We start from the raw sequence: 17192 nt of genomic DNA, 5'->3' as shown, positions 1-17192 counted from the left end.
ACATGGAGATTTCTAATAAAGGAACCTATTTTGAGTGGCTTTACCTTTTGATGGCTAGGGGACTCCAGTGGGTGGTGCTTGACTTTGTGCTCCCTTTCTGCAATCTCCCTCATCTTCATGTTTACCTGCAGAAGAAAAAAAAAAAGAATAACAAAACAATTATTAGTATGTTTGCATGGAGTCAATAAACCACACTACTGAATGGTAATAGAGGGCTAGGAACCGGTTAGCAACTATCTGGCAACCACTGAATGCAAATGGAAACTGCATATTAAGCTACTGTTTGGAAAATTGTTCCCGTGAGTTGCTGGCTGACAGTGGATGAAATCATTGACAAAGAGGATGTAGCAACAAAAACCTCCTTGTGGATATTTTGATTAGAAATAGAGTTCTATGCTTGCCTGTAGTTTGCTTGAATGACATCTGTAGTGAAATTTGAAGTGTGATGCAAGGCAGAAACAAAACATTCACTTTCAAAATAAAAGCTGCACCCCAGCCTATAACCAAAACATTTCACTTTGAAAGCAACTTGTTTCAGTTTCAGGTATGCGGTGCACTTTTCACAAATTCACAACAGCTTGGTAAGTAATCCGTACAAATGATAGATAACCACGGCAATCTGCTAGGGACAAAACATTTGCAAAGAGGTTGCCATATACTTTTTTGCGATAAGTTTCATGCTAATAGTGGCCAGTAACCTTAGAGAAGAGCTTTCTGGATATAGCAGTTAGTTAGTGAGGCATTTGGAGCAAAATTAAACAACTGCCTAGTGAGAAATTGCTAATCAGGTCAGAATTTCCTTGACGAAAACTTGACAATGTTAGAACAAATTGCTTTTCTGAAATTTAATCTAAAAAAAATGTAATCCATTTAAATATTGCGCTAGTAGACTAAAGAACATATTCTTAGTCTCATGAATAAAGAGATTTATATCACAGTTAATATCAGAATAATTAGATTAAAATTTCCAAGATGATAAAAACAAAATGTGCATTCTGGCATGTGGAAAAAATATTTTAGGATTATATCCTCCATCTCCCATAGACTGACAATGTTCTTTCAAAAGACAACTACAACATGAACTTGAGTCTGTGCGTGTAACAGACCTAGACTCCTGTCTATTGGACTATATCCAATCATCAATGACATAAGTGGACCACTTTATTCAGAGCCCCAGGAATAAAGCCAGCTGGATTTTAGAGGATAAAAAGCCTAAACAAGATTTGTTGTGAAAGAGTTTAATAATAATGATGATAATATCCTGCTGTGTGTCTTATCTGGGTCATGAGTGTCTATACCTTGTTGATCCAGAAAACCATAGCATCCTCCAGGTCAAAGGGCAGCTCCTTAGAGGCACTGAAGGTAGAGAAGCGCTTGACAGAGGCCACCACTTTCTCTATGCTGATCATCTCCACTGTGTAAGCCATCATCAGGGCATCGATCATGGGCATGTGAGCACTCTGAGTGAAAGTCAAGAGCAGAGCACATGGCAATTCAATCCTGCTGTATTTTTTTTCAGATTCCAATGCAAACAGGCAGAAATTTTAAAGTTCCCAAAACATAAAACATTACAAAGTGTTAGGTAGATTATTATACAGAACCTAAGCACCTATAGCAGGGTTCTTTTAACATACACTTTTCTAAATTAGCACAATCATCACCGATGCAGCAGAACAAGAGGTATTTTTTTGGTAATCATTTACAGTTTTCAAAGACACTAAAAGCCACAAAACACTCAGTATTTCACTTCTATAAAATATGCAACTGCTTGGAAAGAGGAAAAAAAACTAAATGTTGCAGCCATTAACCTTTTTAATTTTAATGTTCCTTGTCTCATAACACCATATGTTAAATTATCATAAAAACTACATATTAATGCTGAGTGTCATCATTCATTGGCTAATTTCATCACACCATCCCACAGACACAGGAAAATCTGGATTGGATTGTTTGGGGGGGGTTGGGGTTTTTTGGTAGGGATTTTCTCATCTCAAACTGAGATGAGAAACAGCCCGAGACGCTTCTCGTCTTCCACCCGTCTCCTTTTTGTGTGTTAGTCTTTCTTCGTATCAACTTTGATGTCAAAACTGTTTTATTTATTTATTTTTCTTACTTGAGTCACAGCGAGTGTCTGAGAGGAAACGATATTCAGAACTTCCACTGTTTCCGCTGGAGCGTTGCTGCTTTTTTGTTCGCTTTTTTAACTGTCATCACTTTGGTGGGAACACCTTAGAAAGCCGTCCCTTTTCTGGGATCCTCTTTAGACACAACTGATTCTGTTTCTTCACTTGGACTTTCTCCTTCTTTATTGCCATAGCGCTCCAGGGTTCTCTCACGTCACATAGTTTATCACACTTCAAACATTTCTTTTGGAGCCTTAACAGAGCTTTTCTATATATGCTTTAGTAATCCACAACTCATCTTCCATCCATTCATGCAGCACCTATATTGTTTTAAAAGTTAGTAATGACTAAGCGTCCTACTATTTAACAACCACTAACATCTGTGAATACACAGAATAGACTTATTAAATAATGTTGCTATCCGTGGCTTCAGTGGTACGGCCAGGAGTAGGGCTGAACGATTATGGAAAATAATCTAATTGCGATTTTTTGCCCCAATATTGCGATTGCGATGCGATATGCGATTATTTTTTAAGGTCTTTGTCTTCTGTATTATTAAACAAAGACAAGCAATACATCATATAGTATGGCCAATACTATATTACATTAATTTTAAACTGTTCTTTCCTGGAAGACAGACCTCTGTTATGATGACATGAGGTGATGCATGAATTGATGACTGACATTTTTATTTAACTTCTTCAATCACAACAGTATATTTGAACATACACAATAGTTTATTTTTAGCTTACAAACATCTGAGCATAAAGTGCTGACAAGGAACCCTGGTGTAAACATTAAAATGAAAGTCAGTACAATGTTCAGATTGCAGAAATATACATAAACAAAATCAGTGGCTTTACCACACTCAGTTTTTCGACATCTGTGAACTACTAGACAGTCATTCAATTAAAAAATAATATTATATAAATAAAACTAATAAATAAAAAATACACACATCTTACTGATCTCTGCAGTCAGTAACATTACACATAAAGTGCAAACATAATAGCAATTGTATAAACACACACACAAACACGCCTTTAAAATTTAAAGGCGTGAAATTGGACGGTCTAGTTCTGATTAGCGTCACCGCTGTCTCGGTGGAGTTTAATAAACTCGGCCGTCTGCTTCTTGCTATCTAAAATATAACCAGACACTGGTGTAAATTCTCGACTGTCTCATACTTCTGTTTAATAAGTTTTCTGTTTGACGTTTAGTCAGCTGTGTGAAAACCGAGGAGGAACCCACCCGGGGGATTAATAAAGTTTTATTTTATCTAATCTAATAACTTTAATCTCAGCCAAACCGATTTACTCACGAACAAACAAAACACTGAAAAAAGCCCAACAATAACATTTTTAGGTTGTCTAAGTGACTTATATATTACGTTTAACCCGAGCAGCGAAACTCCGCGGTGATCTGAAAATGATGTGCCGGGAGTTGTGCCGTTCTCGGCCGCATCAGTAATCCTCGAGCTCCCGGCTAGCTGTCGAGCTGGTGGGTAGCAGACGCCTCTGAAAACGTCGAAGCACTTTTGCAAATATGGGATATCTTGATAAACCGAGCAGATATTTGATGTTTACACAACTACTTTCTCGCCTGAAAATATGTTAAAAGTTTATTTTGTGACCCAGAAAGATTAGTATGAGTAATTTTAAAACTTAGTAGCGGCCGCCATTGCTGGAAACTGGAGTTTGGCTGGGCCGCGCTATGAATTCTGGGATATGGTAGTAATTTGGACAGCCTTATAATCGCAGTATAATCGCAGCCTTTGCGGTTAGAAAATTGCACTTGATCATGTCGCGATATTATCGCAAATGCGATATATCGTTCAGCCCTAGCCAGGAGGTTCTTAAACAAGTGTGAAGCTTTAAATAACCACAATGGCTTAATCAAAGCTGAAGTCTCTCAGTCGGCACAGTAGGTGTCCAATGTTAAACCCGCTCTTCAACTCCTAATGCAATCAAGAGGCCCAGCAGGGGCATCCCATCACCCAGCGAGCCGACAGCTGATGCCTAAAAGTCAAAATATTGATCCTCGATGGTCAGAGTGCTAATTAGATCCAATCAAATACCAGGGAATCTTAAATTCCCTTTGGCTAGTGAATCTTTATTTTGTAAAAGTCCACTACTAAGTATTGTTACTTATGTAAAACATCACAGGCAGCACCTGAAACTATAACAAAACTATTACAAAACACATATATAACAACACACACAAGTTTCAAGCAGTGCTTTGTGCAACACACTGCTAGCTTAATCCAATTGGTGATGGAAGTGCACAGAGATTAGGCTTGTTAACATAACAAATGAGAGCTATTCAGAGCTTTCTCCACTGCATGACCTACATGAACACAAACAACACTAAAATACATTTCCAAACAAACTAACATGGTATTGTCTGAGACATGGAAAAGTTAAGAAAACAAAGTAGGGATGACTATTGTGCATACGGGAATCTAAAAACCGCTTAGCTCTGGTAGCTCTTGGTCTCAAAACCAGACTAAAACGTTTTCATGAAAGAAGCCAACTAAAGGGTAGAGCTGACCTAAATACCATTTTGGGGGCTTTTAGGGTTTGTTGAGAATGATTTGCAAACATCTGAATCTTTGAATACTGAGAGAATCATAGAGCGAGGTCTGGGGACGGAGGCAACCACTGTACCTACAACAGTTTTAGGAGCCCTTTTAGTTTTTTGTGGTTCAAATGCTTCCTTGGACACCAATGAACATAACATAACATAACATAATAGGCCGAGGGGTAAAAAATGTAAACATTTGTCGATGGAGTGAGACTTTTGCTCTAATTTGCCAAATCAGGCAGCTCTCTTGGCTGAACCACACTTATTACTTACAACAGCGTAAAGGGTAAGAAAGACAGCCCTTTCATTTTTGTTCTGCATGTGGGGCAGGAAAACCCTGACTAAATTCTCCAAAATTTAAAATGGCTCAAAGTCTTAGCAGGATATAATACTACAAGAGCACCCCCCCCCCCCCCCCCCCCCCCCAATATTATTCTTTACCCTAACTACACTATAATTAAAGCCCATTGATTCTGAACAAATACATACTGAATTCAATTTAAAACATCCAATGTGGTCAGCAGAAAACAACAACACATATTTAAACTTGACATTAAATAACATCAAAATAGCATATTTAGGATACATGAAAGTGTAAGATGTTCAATCTTTTGTTCTCCTATAACACCACGGCCTTCAACAATGCAGCATGTAGCCCCATGTGGAGCAGGGGCTGCTGGTGCCCCAAGCTCTGTGTGTACACACTGACCATGTGTGCGCACACACTATAGTATAAATTGGTCTACAACAAAGGGTAGCTTCACAGGATTTTTCAAGCCCCAGCTGTTTCCCAAAAAAGAGACAGGCAAGGTGCAGAGGAAGTGTCTGTAGGTGTAGGATCCCCTTCATTTAAACAGACACACAAAGTAGGAAAACACAGGTTGCTATGGAAACACCTTGTCAAGTCAGCAATATGGCAGTGGGGGTTTCAACAGTCTGTCACAGATAAGTGGTGTCCTGTTCAGGATTTTCTGACATCCTCACTTGGCTTTGTGTCTGGCCGCTTACATACCGGCCTGCCTGGATTATTGTATCAGACTGCTGGGAGGAAAAGCAGACGTACATCACTTAGGAGCCAGCCTGCAGAGGAAAGGCCTGCTCTACACCACTGCTGGTTTCCATGGTAACAAAGGGGTAGGAAGCAGGGAGATGTCTAAGAGCAAATGAGGCTGTTGGTGTTCATCCTATCCTGTGTGAAGTGCTCTTAGTTAAAGTGTGATACATCGTATTTCATCACCAAGGGTTCTGCATTCATTCACACGGATCTGCCATGGTGACTCAAGCTGTGCAGATGTGGAATAAATGCAGAGGGCATTTAACCTCATTATGAGGTGATCTGTGAAAATCTTACAAGGATTACACTTGCCTCAAGACAACTAAATGGGTCAACAGGGCAAGTACCCAGTCACCAACATCTTTACCATTTTGCTAAGTAGAAAGCTTGAGAAAGGGAGGACAGCTAGGCTGGATAAGCATTTAAACTGAGCGTTTAGGGAGCTTTTCCAACAGATGGATGAAAATGAAGGTGAGAAAAATACCAGACACAATAAATTCATTTCAACAAGGTATTAACACAAGAGCAAACCTCTTAATGCTAATGCCCCCCACTCTGAGGGAGCACAGAGATCAGTTTATTTAGCAGGATTTCTATTTTTAATGATCCAGCGGAGAGTCATTTTAAAAGTATGTTGCTTTTGCATATGATTGCAGCAGTGATTGGAAAACTGACCAATAACACTTTATGTTAGACACTGAGAACAGGGACCGCCATTCAAATGCAAAAAATGAATAAAAAATCATAGTGCATCTCTCTTACTCCTTAGTTGCTCACGTCAACTTGAGCTATCACACATTATGTTTGATTTATGTACATTTAATTAAAGTTTACTTGTTAAAATATGTGTCAAAGGGATGTACTACAAATCAAATTCACCATAGCCAGGCTTTTTTGTGTTAGCTGGATCACCAAAACCTAAAACTGCTTTCCTAGATAACGAGTATCGCAGTAGAGGTCATTGACTTTACCTGTTAACCCAGGCTTTCTAATTTAGGATTTGTGTATGGAGTAAGAGTCAAATGACCTCTCAGCAAACAAATACATTACAAATTTTACAGCATGCTTCATTCAGAGGTATTAGAAAGGCCTACCTCAAAAGTTTGCATGTAAGGAATACATTTCTTCCTCAGAGAATATATAAAGTGTTTAGAGGCCACTAAAAAAGCAGCGCATTAAAAATACGTTAATCAAAGCTGATGTTTAACCTCGACACTGAACATACACAAGGCCACAAATTTACTGAATATGAGATAACTGCATCAGTTAGTGTTGGTTATTGACAAAGATTACCTAATGTCAATTTCTGTTTCAAAGACCAGAATTATCTCTAACTTCTATATTTCCAGGTATACTTTAGAATGATTCAAATAAAATTAAAAAACAAAACAATGTAACCAGTGCAAATTATTCATTTATACCAATGGTGGAATTTCATATTTGAAAATGTTTAAACTGGTGCTGCTTCACTCTGCTTTTATCAACACAAGTTGTAGCCATATTATTTAAATAAACATATTTATACGTATTGTCAGTTAAGAAGTGAATGGGGACCTTTGTGTTAAACTAGTGGCCAATTCAATGACCAAAGAGTTGCAGGATTACACTGTGCAGGAGTGCCAATTAAACTGTGATTAAAATTGCAGTGTCTGACACTGTTGCGGGATTTGGCCAAATTATTAATTTGATTATACCCAACTCTGCTTTTGGATAATTCTAAAATAACCAACTTCTTTCAGATTTAGTAACCAAAATATCTACAGTGTTATCAATAACAACCAGTAGAAAAGAGTAAGCTCATCAGTAATAATAATTACTGACAACTAACCTCTGCCTCCTGTTGTATTTACATAAAAAACACACGGTGGTTTATCTGATACTGTGGTATCATCTTTTAACATCACAATGATGTTTATCTTTTAACTTGTGTAAAAAGAGCAAACTGTTAGTAAAGATATGAGTAACCTGTGAGTAGTGGAAAAAGACTCATTACAAAAGCATATATAGTATGAAATAAGTGTTTGTGTTAATTAAATTAACTGTGGCTAAACTCTTTCAAGACAGATTAAGGACAACAACACCTTTGCACAATGAAGGGGGGGGGGGAGAAAAAAAAAAAAAAAAAAAAAAAAAAATCACACCCACACCTTTCACGGTAACCCCATACACACCTTGCATGCCAGCAGTCAAATGTCACTTATCCATTTGAATAGATATGATGCAGGAAATATTCAAATATTCTGGACACTGTACTAAAAGCAAAGCATGCTTAAAACTCTTTACAAAGTGGATAATGTAAAGAATCTGCAAATGTTTTTGGTTTTATGTGCACTGACAGATGTTTTTAGGTTTGCTGGTATTGCTGGATAATAATAAACGGACTACTAACTTTCACTGACTTCACTGAAGAAAGATAATGCATCTGAAGCAGGAAGAGCTCATCCCCTGATAGACAATCTGTGCTGCTGAGATACACTTTGTAATTGCTATTACAGTTTCACGGCCTATATGAGACTGCATGTGTCAGCTGATCAATAAAAGCATTAACATACCAGTATTATAGTACGTTTTAATTTCAAACCCAAGCAGCAGCTACATGTGAAAATAACAAATCAGCTCCCAAACTTATTTTTCCACAAATTCATTCATCACCAACCTGCTAGCCCCTGCCCTTCCAATTTCGTGTTTCCTTACTGGCTTTCAGGAGAGAAGATAGTTTACTTTAGGCTTTGGAGATCTACCACAAGGTGGAGGGCCAATCTAACAAGAACATGCAGCAGGTGGAGGCCTTCCTTACGTACTGCTACACCAGTTTACCATGTGTCAAAGCAAAACCAGTACTACTAACTGTCCATTGACTGGACAGGAGACTCACTAGACAGGCAGGTGACAATATTAGGTGTTATTGCCACAAAATACTGCAAAATTTGAGAGGATTTTGCACTCACCATTTTGATCGGCATACAGGCCAGGTCCCCCTCTGTAACGGGTGTGTCATCACTATCCACCACATAAATGCCCTTCCTGGACAGAGCTTGGATGACAGACATGTGGGACTGAAGAGACACTGCCTGCTCAGTTTTGAGGATGAGGGCACACACACGGCAGTAAAGCTCACAGGACAGCAGCAGACGAATGACAGGTGGCTTGATGTGTTCCTGGTCATACTGGTCTGTATAGAACGGGTCCCTTAAGTCCTCTGGAATATGGTCTGCAATGGAGAGAGTGTTTGAGGGGGAAGTCAGTGCCCAAAATACAGGAAACATCCTGAAGCAGTATGTGAGGTTAACACTAGATCAAACTATACATGGACTGAAGACATACAAAAGCTGGTTAAGATAACATACAAAATACTACATAAAAAAGCAGCCACAGCTCTGACTGCCTCATCTACAGGCTACAGTAATGTGACAAAGCCCAGTGCTTTCCATGTAATATTTGTTCCATACCACTATTAGTTTACTTGTAGCAAACATGAACTTTTGTAATTGCAAGTTACAAAGCATTTCCTCAGGAGCGTATCAGGGAAACAGATCCTTGATAAGCCAAGACCTCAGTGAGACTTCTCAGGTGACACTGTGGACCTTCCCCCCCCCCCCGAAACCCACAAAAAAACCCAGTTGACCTACAGAGACAATTCTGTTGCTTTGAATATGAAGTCATTCTCAAAAACAGAAACCACAGCCATATATGGGCATGAGACAAAGCGGCTCTCTCGAGGCATGCACAAACTACATTTTTACTGTAAGGTAAACCAGACACAGGAATAAAATGGGTGTAAACGCATGTGCAAACCTGTCCAAATTCAAAACAGAACAGGGACATGATTGAAATGACCCTGTTCTGTAAAATCTGTTCTTAACGCTGTCTGAGCCCCAGTAATACGGCATGAGCTGTGTGTGTGTGTGTGTGTGTGTGTGTGTGTGTGTGTGTGTGTGTGTGTTGTGTTCTTAGCCTCTGCACTGACTGACAGGATAAAGGGAGCCACTCGTCAGCAATCTCCTATTCACAAAAACTGGATGGTGGATAGCTTCTAGCAACTGGTTTAGTGGATGATGAAGTACCAAGCGCAAAAGATGAACTGTAAAAGCAGGCATGGTACATATGTACAGAGCCTTTGAGAAGAATGTAAATTCAATAAAATTTTAAGGAAAAAATAATTCCTTAATAAACAATCGACACAATAGACTTATCATGTATAAAGCTGTAAGTTTAGAAAACATCAGATGCAGGCTTTCTTTTCCAATTTCTTTTCCAATGGTCAAGAATAAGGGAATTTTTGCAGAGATAACCAATATAAATGACTAATTTATTACTATATTGACTGTAAAAAATGTGTGCCTGAATACTGATTCCAAAAAAGAACCCCTACAGACTTGAGGAAATTTTAATTATAATGAGGACTTGATTATTTTACTTAACATCACAGGTTGGGGGTTCCTAAATTGCATCCAAATGCAAAATATTTCTTTTCTACTCTCCTCTCTTGTGATGTTAAATTTGTTTCTGCCCCTCCCTGAGCACACACCCTGACTTCACACAACCTCTCACCGTCTTGTCATTTGGTGATGAAACTTATGAAGTAATTAGGAGCTTTTGTTCTCATGCATCAAATCTGATAATGTAGAAATATGACCAAAAACTTGTATCACAGGGAAGTGGGAAATGCAGCTTTAAAACCTATTTTGAACTTTTTGTCCCAAACCTAGAAAAAATCATTTTGTCTCTAGGTAAAAAGACCCACCGGCCCTGCTAGTTACCTGAGCTCCAGTCAGACCAATCAGAAGCAATAGAAATAAAGCTAAAGAAGCTAAACAGCAATCGCAAGTTATGTTGGTGAATTTCCTCTCTGTTCTTGGCCCCTTCCTAGCTAACATTTTTCAGCATGCTGTTCAATGGTATAATTTTAAAAATAAAACAGTTTGTGCCACAATGTTTGTCCTGTTAGTTGAACATTAGTTGTGAGCTGTTACCTGTTGTCTTGTAGTCATCTATTTGATTCATACAACTATAACAATGAGTAAGAAGGTGTTATAAGTTCATCAGGGCTATGATATAGTGATATAAGGCACTTGAAAGAAAAAACAACAATAGCTGCTGTATTTGTCCACTAATATAGTAGTTTACATATCTGGTATCCTGCCCAGAACATGATGAACATTTGTTGTTGTGTAAAAATAAACTGCAAAGAAGTATTACATTTAAAATCGCAGATTTAATATATTTGCCATCCCGCCCTTATTTCAGTAGCTGCTCAGATCATATCGATCCTGTAATCGGTATTCTGCATGCATCACTGAAACACAGGCCAACATGCTGCCAACCCCCATAAGAAATGAAGACGTCATTGCACAACAATAATCTATTACACCAAACACCCAGCAGTTTTGATCATTCCTAAAGAGCAGTGTTTGAGTATATAAACAAACAGTAACATTGGAGTAACTGTGTGTGAAAACAAAAGGGTCTGGTCAGGGCGAGTCTTCACGTTTGAATACATTCAACAGACACTGATGTCATGTGGCAGCTGCCCCCCTGTGTTCCTATTACCCAGAGCCAGGCTGACAAATTTACTAACTGGGATGGGGTGGAGCTGGAGAACCTGGCCTGGCAACAAGACCCAGCAAAGTCAGCCAACCAGGACCAGGACTATACCATGGTCAGCACAAGCAAACATGGGCAAGAACCAGTACTGTGCATGCAGCCATCACAAGTTCTAACCCTCGCTGGTGTTGTGTCTGGCTGTCTGACACGCATGTTGCCAGCAGCTGTGGCAAACATAGAGGGTAGTAAGGACAGGAGACCATATTGACAAATACAACCTTGTGCAAGGAGGAGGGGAACCAGACAGGTGAAAACAAACTAGATGAAAACTAGATGACCCCAACATCCAAAGATTGTTATACTCTTTACAATGAAATTACATCACAGCTCTTTAGGCTGTTTCTCTCCGTCAGCCAGTGAACAAGCCAAGCAAACAAGAGTACACTGTAGCAAAGACCAGATGAGCCATAGGGTGAAAATAAAATGGCCCTAATTTATTGAGTCCCCATGGGAAAAGGCAATTGTGACTGCAGCTGAGAGTTCCCTCCTTCTTGGCCACCAAAGCACTGGGCTGCTTTACACTTTCCATTGTAACAGAAAAGGATCTCCACCCAAGTTTGTGTGTGGTGCATCATTTTTGTCCTTAGGAAGTGGCTTTTAAGCACCATCTTTCAGACTGCATCGTTAGCCAAGGCCTATGATGACAGACAGCGAAATGACAGAGCAGACTCCTACAAGCCTTGATATGAACTCAGACAAAAGTATGAGCCTTAGTAATGAACCTTAAACAAAGAGGGCTTTAGAGCAAAATGCTGGCCTTAAAAAACAGGCAATGGAGACAATAGTTTTCCATCCATAACCCAGATTACCTTTGAATCCAATCTTGCTGTCATTTGTTTAGAATGAATGCACCACTGGCATTAGGAAATCTGAGTAATGACCACAAATATAAAGAGACCACAAAATACAAAGGAAAGCTTGTAATAAGCCTCTGAAATAATGGTCAGAGACTAAACTGAGCCAGCACACACACACAAAGCAGTGAATGGAGGGATTTATGAATCAGATAGCTGAGGTTTATATTATATATAACCAACTTCAACCACTATGATAAGGAAACACCCTGCAGCACATAAAAAAAGGTAACTAGCAGTCCTTCAAAGATGTCTTTAGTGAACCAACTTGTGAAATGCTGTCAGGCACTGGTGACTAACCAAGCACCAAAAAGTGAAAATCATTTCTGTTGGTAAAACTTTTACCAATCCAATAAAGCTTCTTTGAGAGAAATTAAGGCAACATTCACATATTATAGTTTCTCCTTGGATTTACTGGAGTTAAGTAAGAAAATAGAAAAACTGGACAACATGACTGTAATGTTTCATGACGTGTGTTTGTCTGTCTACAGGACAGGTTTCCAACAAAGGTTTCAATGCAACACTTTTTTTTCCCCACAAGAGACCCAACTACTGGAGCATTCACATTTAACCGTTGAGCCGTTAAAAGATTTCTGATAAAAAGTGGGCTGCATGCTTAGATTAAACACTGATACAAAGTAGAGTCACCAAGCAATGTGGTGCATAGACTGCATGAAAGTCACCACATTTCCAAACTTCCTCAAGCATTAGTAGAAGCACAAAATCATGTATGAGCAACTCATGTAAGTGTAAAGTGTAGATATCCCCACTGCAACCAGTGGGTCCAGTTTACCTTAAAGTCATCTCTTACTAAAAGGGTTCCATAGCATTTCTGTAACTCTCTCCTGTAAATTCATATATTGGTGAGCTCTCACTTAACTTAAGGGATTTCACATCATACCCACCAAGTTAATGTGGCATAGATTTTCCATGATATAAAAGTGTCATATTTTAATATCAACGGCATAGGAATCTCTTGCGTGCACATTCCCTAGCATGCAAAACAAGACAATCCAGACATGTTAGACAGCCAGACCAGTGTGTCAGGCTTGACAATTTAGTACCTACAGACTAAGCTACATCAACAACCTTTAACCCCAAGCACAACACTATGCGAAATATGCAAGAAACTTGTTTTACTACTTGTGGGGAGGAGAAAAAAAACAAACAAAAAAAAACTGTCAAGTACAACCGAGCTAGGAAGGCACGTGACCAGTCATCAGTTGCAACCAAAACGTAAACAAATCACGCAACTACGTATTACTGGAGCGCTTGCTAGTTTTGCTCCATATGACAGGAAGAGCAAAATGGTGGCTTGAAATCACTCAATTACTGACACGGTTACATAACGAGCGGCCAAGGACATGATGCCAATCCAAATAGTGGTAAAAGTGGGATTACAAAGCTCAACCCAAGACATAACATCCAAGCATTTTTCAGTTTAATTATTATGTGAAAATATTTTTGCAGGCTCCTAAAGAATTACAAGATTAAACCAGTTAAGTTATTGTTATACTTAAGTGTTAAGCAGTATGTTCTACTTTTACTTAAGGTTTCCAGGAAAAATGCTACTTACACTACATTTGTGATCACATTTTACATAGGCTGTGTCACAACTATTGATCTCTATAATACTGGTGCTGCTGCTGTTGGAATCTTGAGGCAACAGATTCACAGGTCTAATTAGGTAGTCTGTCATCAATGACAGTAGTTCATTGGGGAAAAAAAGGGATGGAAAATGTCCTTTGTTTTGTTTGCACCAACAAATTCTACTGTCTGCAAGTTACAATTTTAGATAAAATGTTCAGTATTTTTATTTTGTATCATAAATATCATCACTGCAATTTCTTTGAAACATCGTAATATAATTTAGAGATTGTATCACCCACCCTTAGCTCCAACATGAAAACTTTTTTCTATACAAAACATATTGCAGAAAAGTATGTTTGACGGAGAACTTTAGCACAGAAGAGCAGCTGCAATTCAATTGTTTACAATATCGTCAGAACAGTGCGGTGCACATGCAACAGTTATGTATCAAAGCTCAGCAGACAGTGGTTGACTCAAATGTAGTCTTTGTGAAATAAATTGCAGAAGATTTTATATAACAATGTCTCCATAATTCCTTTTGCCACCTAACATAAAATATGCACATATCGTGAAAGGATATCAACTGTACTAAAGGTAAACAGTAGGACTTTTTTAAAAGGGTCCTAGTTCCACAACTTCACTAAAACAGATCCTAAAATGCTTACCTTAAATTTCACATAACTCATTTCACCCTTAAAATGTATTCCACTCTTGGAAAAAGCAACCACAGACAAAGCAGGAAAACCTGCCCCTATCTGACAAAGTTACTAATGCCGATACAATCTCAACAGGCAGTGCCAGTGACTGGCAGTGCAGATCAGTATTTTCCATGCTCTGACTACAGTCAAACAGATATAGCCTAATCCTTAGTGCCTGTCACTCAGGCCGATTTGGGCTCATTCTCACTGGCCGCCCTACAAGAATGGAAGGATCTGGTGAGTCAGTATGGGAGTTCGGTTGCCAAGTGCCATGGGGGGGAAACAGTTTTGGCTCAAGAGCACAGACACAAGTATTTCTTCCTCTTGGGTTTTTGCTGTCAAAGTTTCGCTGCTGGAGCGCAACACAATCTGCTGACTATCACTGTAGAGAGCAGTAAACACAATGTGCCAACAACAACATCTGAAGTAACTGTGAGACATGACATTTGTGTAGCATGAATGCAAGTAAAATTACTTACCAATACCGTAGGCTTTGGCAAACAGCCACCGTAGGTTGGCTGCTATTTTTGCTCTGGCAGAGTCATACATCTCCAAAGGTACAACGTCCATTGTGCCTTCTGCAACCCCGGCCAGTTCTACTGTTCTCTTAGTACTGTCCCCGCCAGCACACAAATCAACATCCATCTTTAACCAAAAAAACCAAAAAAAACACAAAAAAAAAGCACATTGTTAAAGATAAAATTATACAGGACATTATGCTGAGTAAGAGCCAATGCCAAATAATATGATATTAGCCAGGCATGATTTGCCAAGTGACAAATTCCTTTAAAATGACTCATAAGTGATTTTCTGATACATATTTAACTGAAATCTCACTGACTACAATGTTTGTTGCTTATCAACAGAATATGTTGTTTTTTTATTTCCTTCCTTTAGTGACCCATTAGAATTACATGTGGTCATTGAGACACAAGTGTCAAAGAGGCATTTCGCAGTCACTCATGATGTCAAACAGTAGACAATAGACTTGAGATTTCCAAGCAGCAACTATTTCTTAAATCACCTTGAACTGAAGTCATGGTGACTGCAAGAATGAATCTTTATGATCATTATGTACATTTTGACAAGCAGACAGTTGACTGTACTATTGCACAACTGCAAAGCAAAGGATATGATGTTGGTTTAACCTTTGTGATCACAGTAAGTTTACTTGCAACAAGTACATGTAGACAAAAGGAATGTGATCAATCTTTGTCATAGTTTAGAAATTTGATACTCACGTCTACACTGTGCAACACAACTCTAGTAGCAGTTGCCAACTTTAGACAAAATGTATTCCACCTCAAATACAAACTTACAAATTATCAATGTCAGTCAGCCAAGCAGACTTGTGTTTTCTGATTAGTTAGATCAAAATCACAGCAGTTTCACTTTTAACTTCTTTGTCATATAGGTGTTCACCTTTTACTTGGACAACGGTTCGACAGGTTCTGACTGTCTTATCCTGTCAACAGCCTAAAAGGCAATACTAATTACATTAATAGGTTAATAGAAGGATACTGACTAAATTTAGTATGGTTTTGACAGAAAACTAGTGCACACCTGCTTATCACACATGAGTTCTAACGGATTTTTTCCGTTTGTCAGAAATCTAAAGTTCTCTTTGGTCATGAGTTTAAGTTATCGCATTACCTGTAAAAATATTAATAATAATAATAAACAAACCTGTAACAATTTCATTTACATTAACGGCCCACAACAGTACTGTAAACGCTGCAAGGCCATAACTAATGTTAACATACTTTAATACGTTAGCAGGCTAACGTTACGATAACGTTATTAACGGGATCAACCGTTAGCTGAAACAGTAAAGATTTTCTTAACATTTGGTCTACTAAGCGGCCATGCAATGAAACGCAAAGCAGCTAACTATCACCAGCTAACCGCTAGCTTGCTAGTGTGTGCTGTACAGCAGGACCACTCAATGGTCCCATGAATGACGTTAGCTAGCTGGCAAGACATTACCTTGAAAGGTGTGGTGTAAGTCCAAGTCACACTTTCGTTCCGTCGGGTAAACGGTTAACCAAGGACCTGTCTCAATAAACAGGAGCCTGCTATATAGAAAACACACCAGCGGCAGCGACGCATTATAGCCAGCTAATAATGCTAGCTTGGAGGCGAGTCAGTGTGGTCCCCTCCCAACAACAAGAACCGATCCGCGGCCTGTGTGACAACCGCTCCACGGCAGACTTTGGGCCGAAACAACACAGGGAGAAAACGGGAGGCTCACCAGTAAAAAAGTACAGCGTACGCGGGTCTTAAGGCTGGAAATCTACCTCAGTGTTAAACCCTCCATGTTAGATAAAAATAAGCATACGTTTGGGGCTCGAGCAATGCAGCGAGGATCAGCAGTGTCTTCGCGCTCTGCCCATAGAAATGCAATTATTATCCCAGCCTTCCCAAACGCGCACAATGCGCATGCGTGATTAGCTTCCAGACTATACTCGTAATACTGGAAACTGAAATCCCGCCTTGCATCACAGATGCTTTTTACTATTAATATTACTTTTTAAAAATATCTTATTTTTAACTGGATTCATGCGCACTGCATTTTTGTAACATGACTTCCTAAAGAACCTGTTTAAATAATGTTAATCAATTTTTTTCTCTGATATGTCTATTTAATTAACCCACAAGAACGTCAATTTAATTTCTCTTAAAAACT

At 38.9% G+C, this 17192-nt stretch overlaps 1 protein-coding gene across 8 annotated transcripts in view; it reads right to left on the bottom strand.

The window, feature by feature from the left end:
• The window catches only part of camsap1b (calmodulin regulated spectrin-associated protein 1b), a 30576-nt gene extending 13628 nt beyond the window's left edge, over positions 1–16948 (bottom strand). For 7 of the 8 annotated variants that reach the window (XM_026186761.1, XM_026186764.1, XM_026186766.1 and 4 more), the window contains exons 1-5: positions 16493–16948; positions 14986–15151; positions 8709–8971; positions 1299–1460; positions 45–125 (exon numbers count right to left, since the gene is read on the bottom strand). In XM_026186761.1, the coding sequence (XP_026042546.1) occupies positions 45–125; positions 1299–1460; positions 8709–8971; positions 14986–15151 (672 nt within the window). In that variant the 5' untranslated portion in view covers positions 16493–16948. The remainder of the gene's footprint in view (positions 1–44; positions 126–1298; positions 1461–8708; positions 8972–14985; positions 15152–16492) is intronic. The other variant, XM_026186762.1, reaches the window with a different exon arrangement.
• Positions 16949–17192: the final 244 nt, after the last annotated feature.

This window comes from Astatotilapia calliptera, chromosome 12, assembly GCF_900246225.1.
Source record: "Astatotilapia calliptera chromosome 12, fAstCal1.2, whole genome shotgun sequence".
In the NCBI taxonomy this organism is placed as follows: Eukaryota; Metazoa; Chordata; class Actinopteri; order Cichliformes; family Cichlidae; genus Astatotilapia; species Astatotilapia calliptera.
This window is presented reverse-complemented; position numbering and strand designations above follow the sequence as displayed.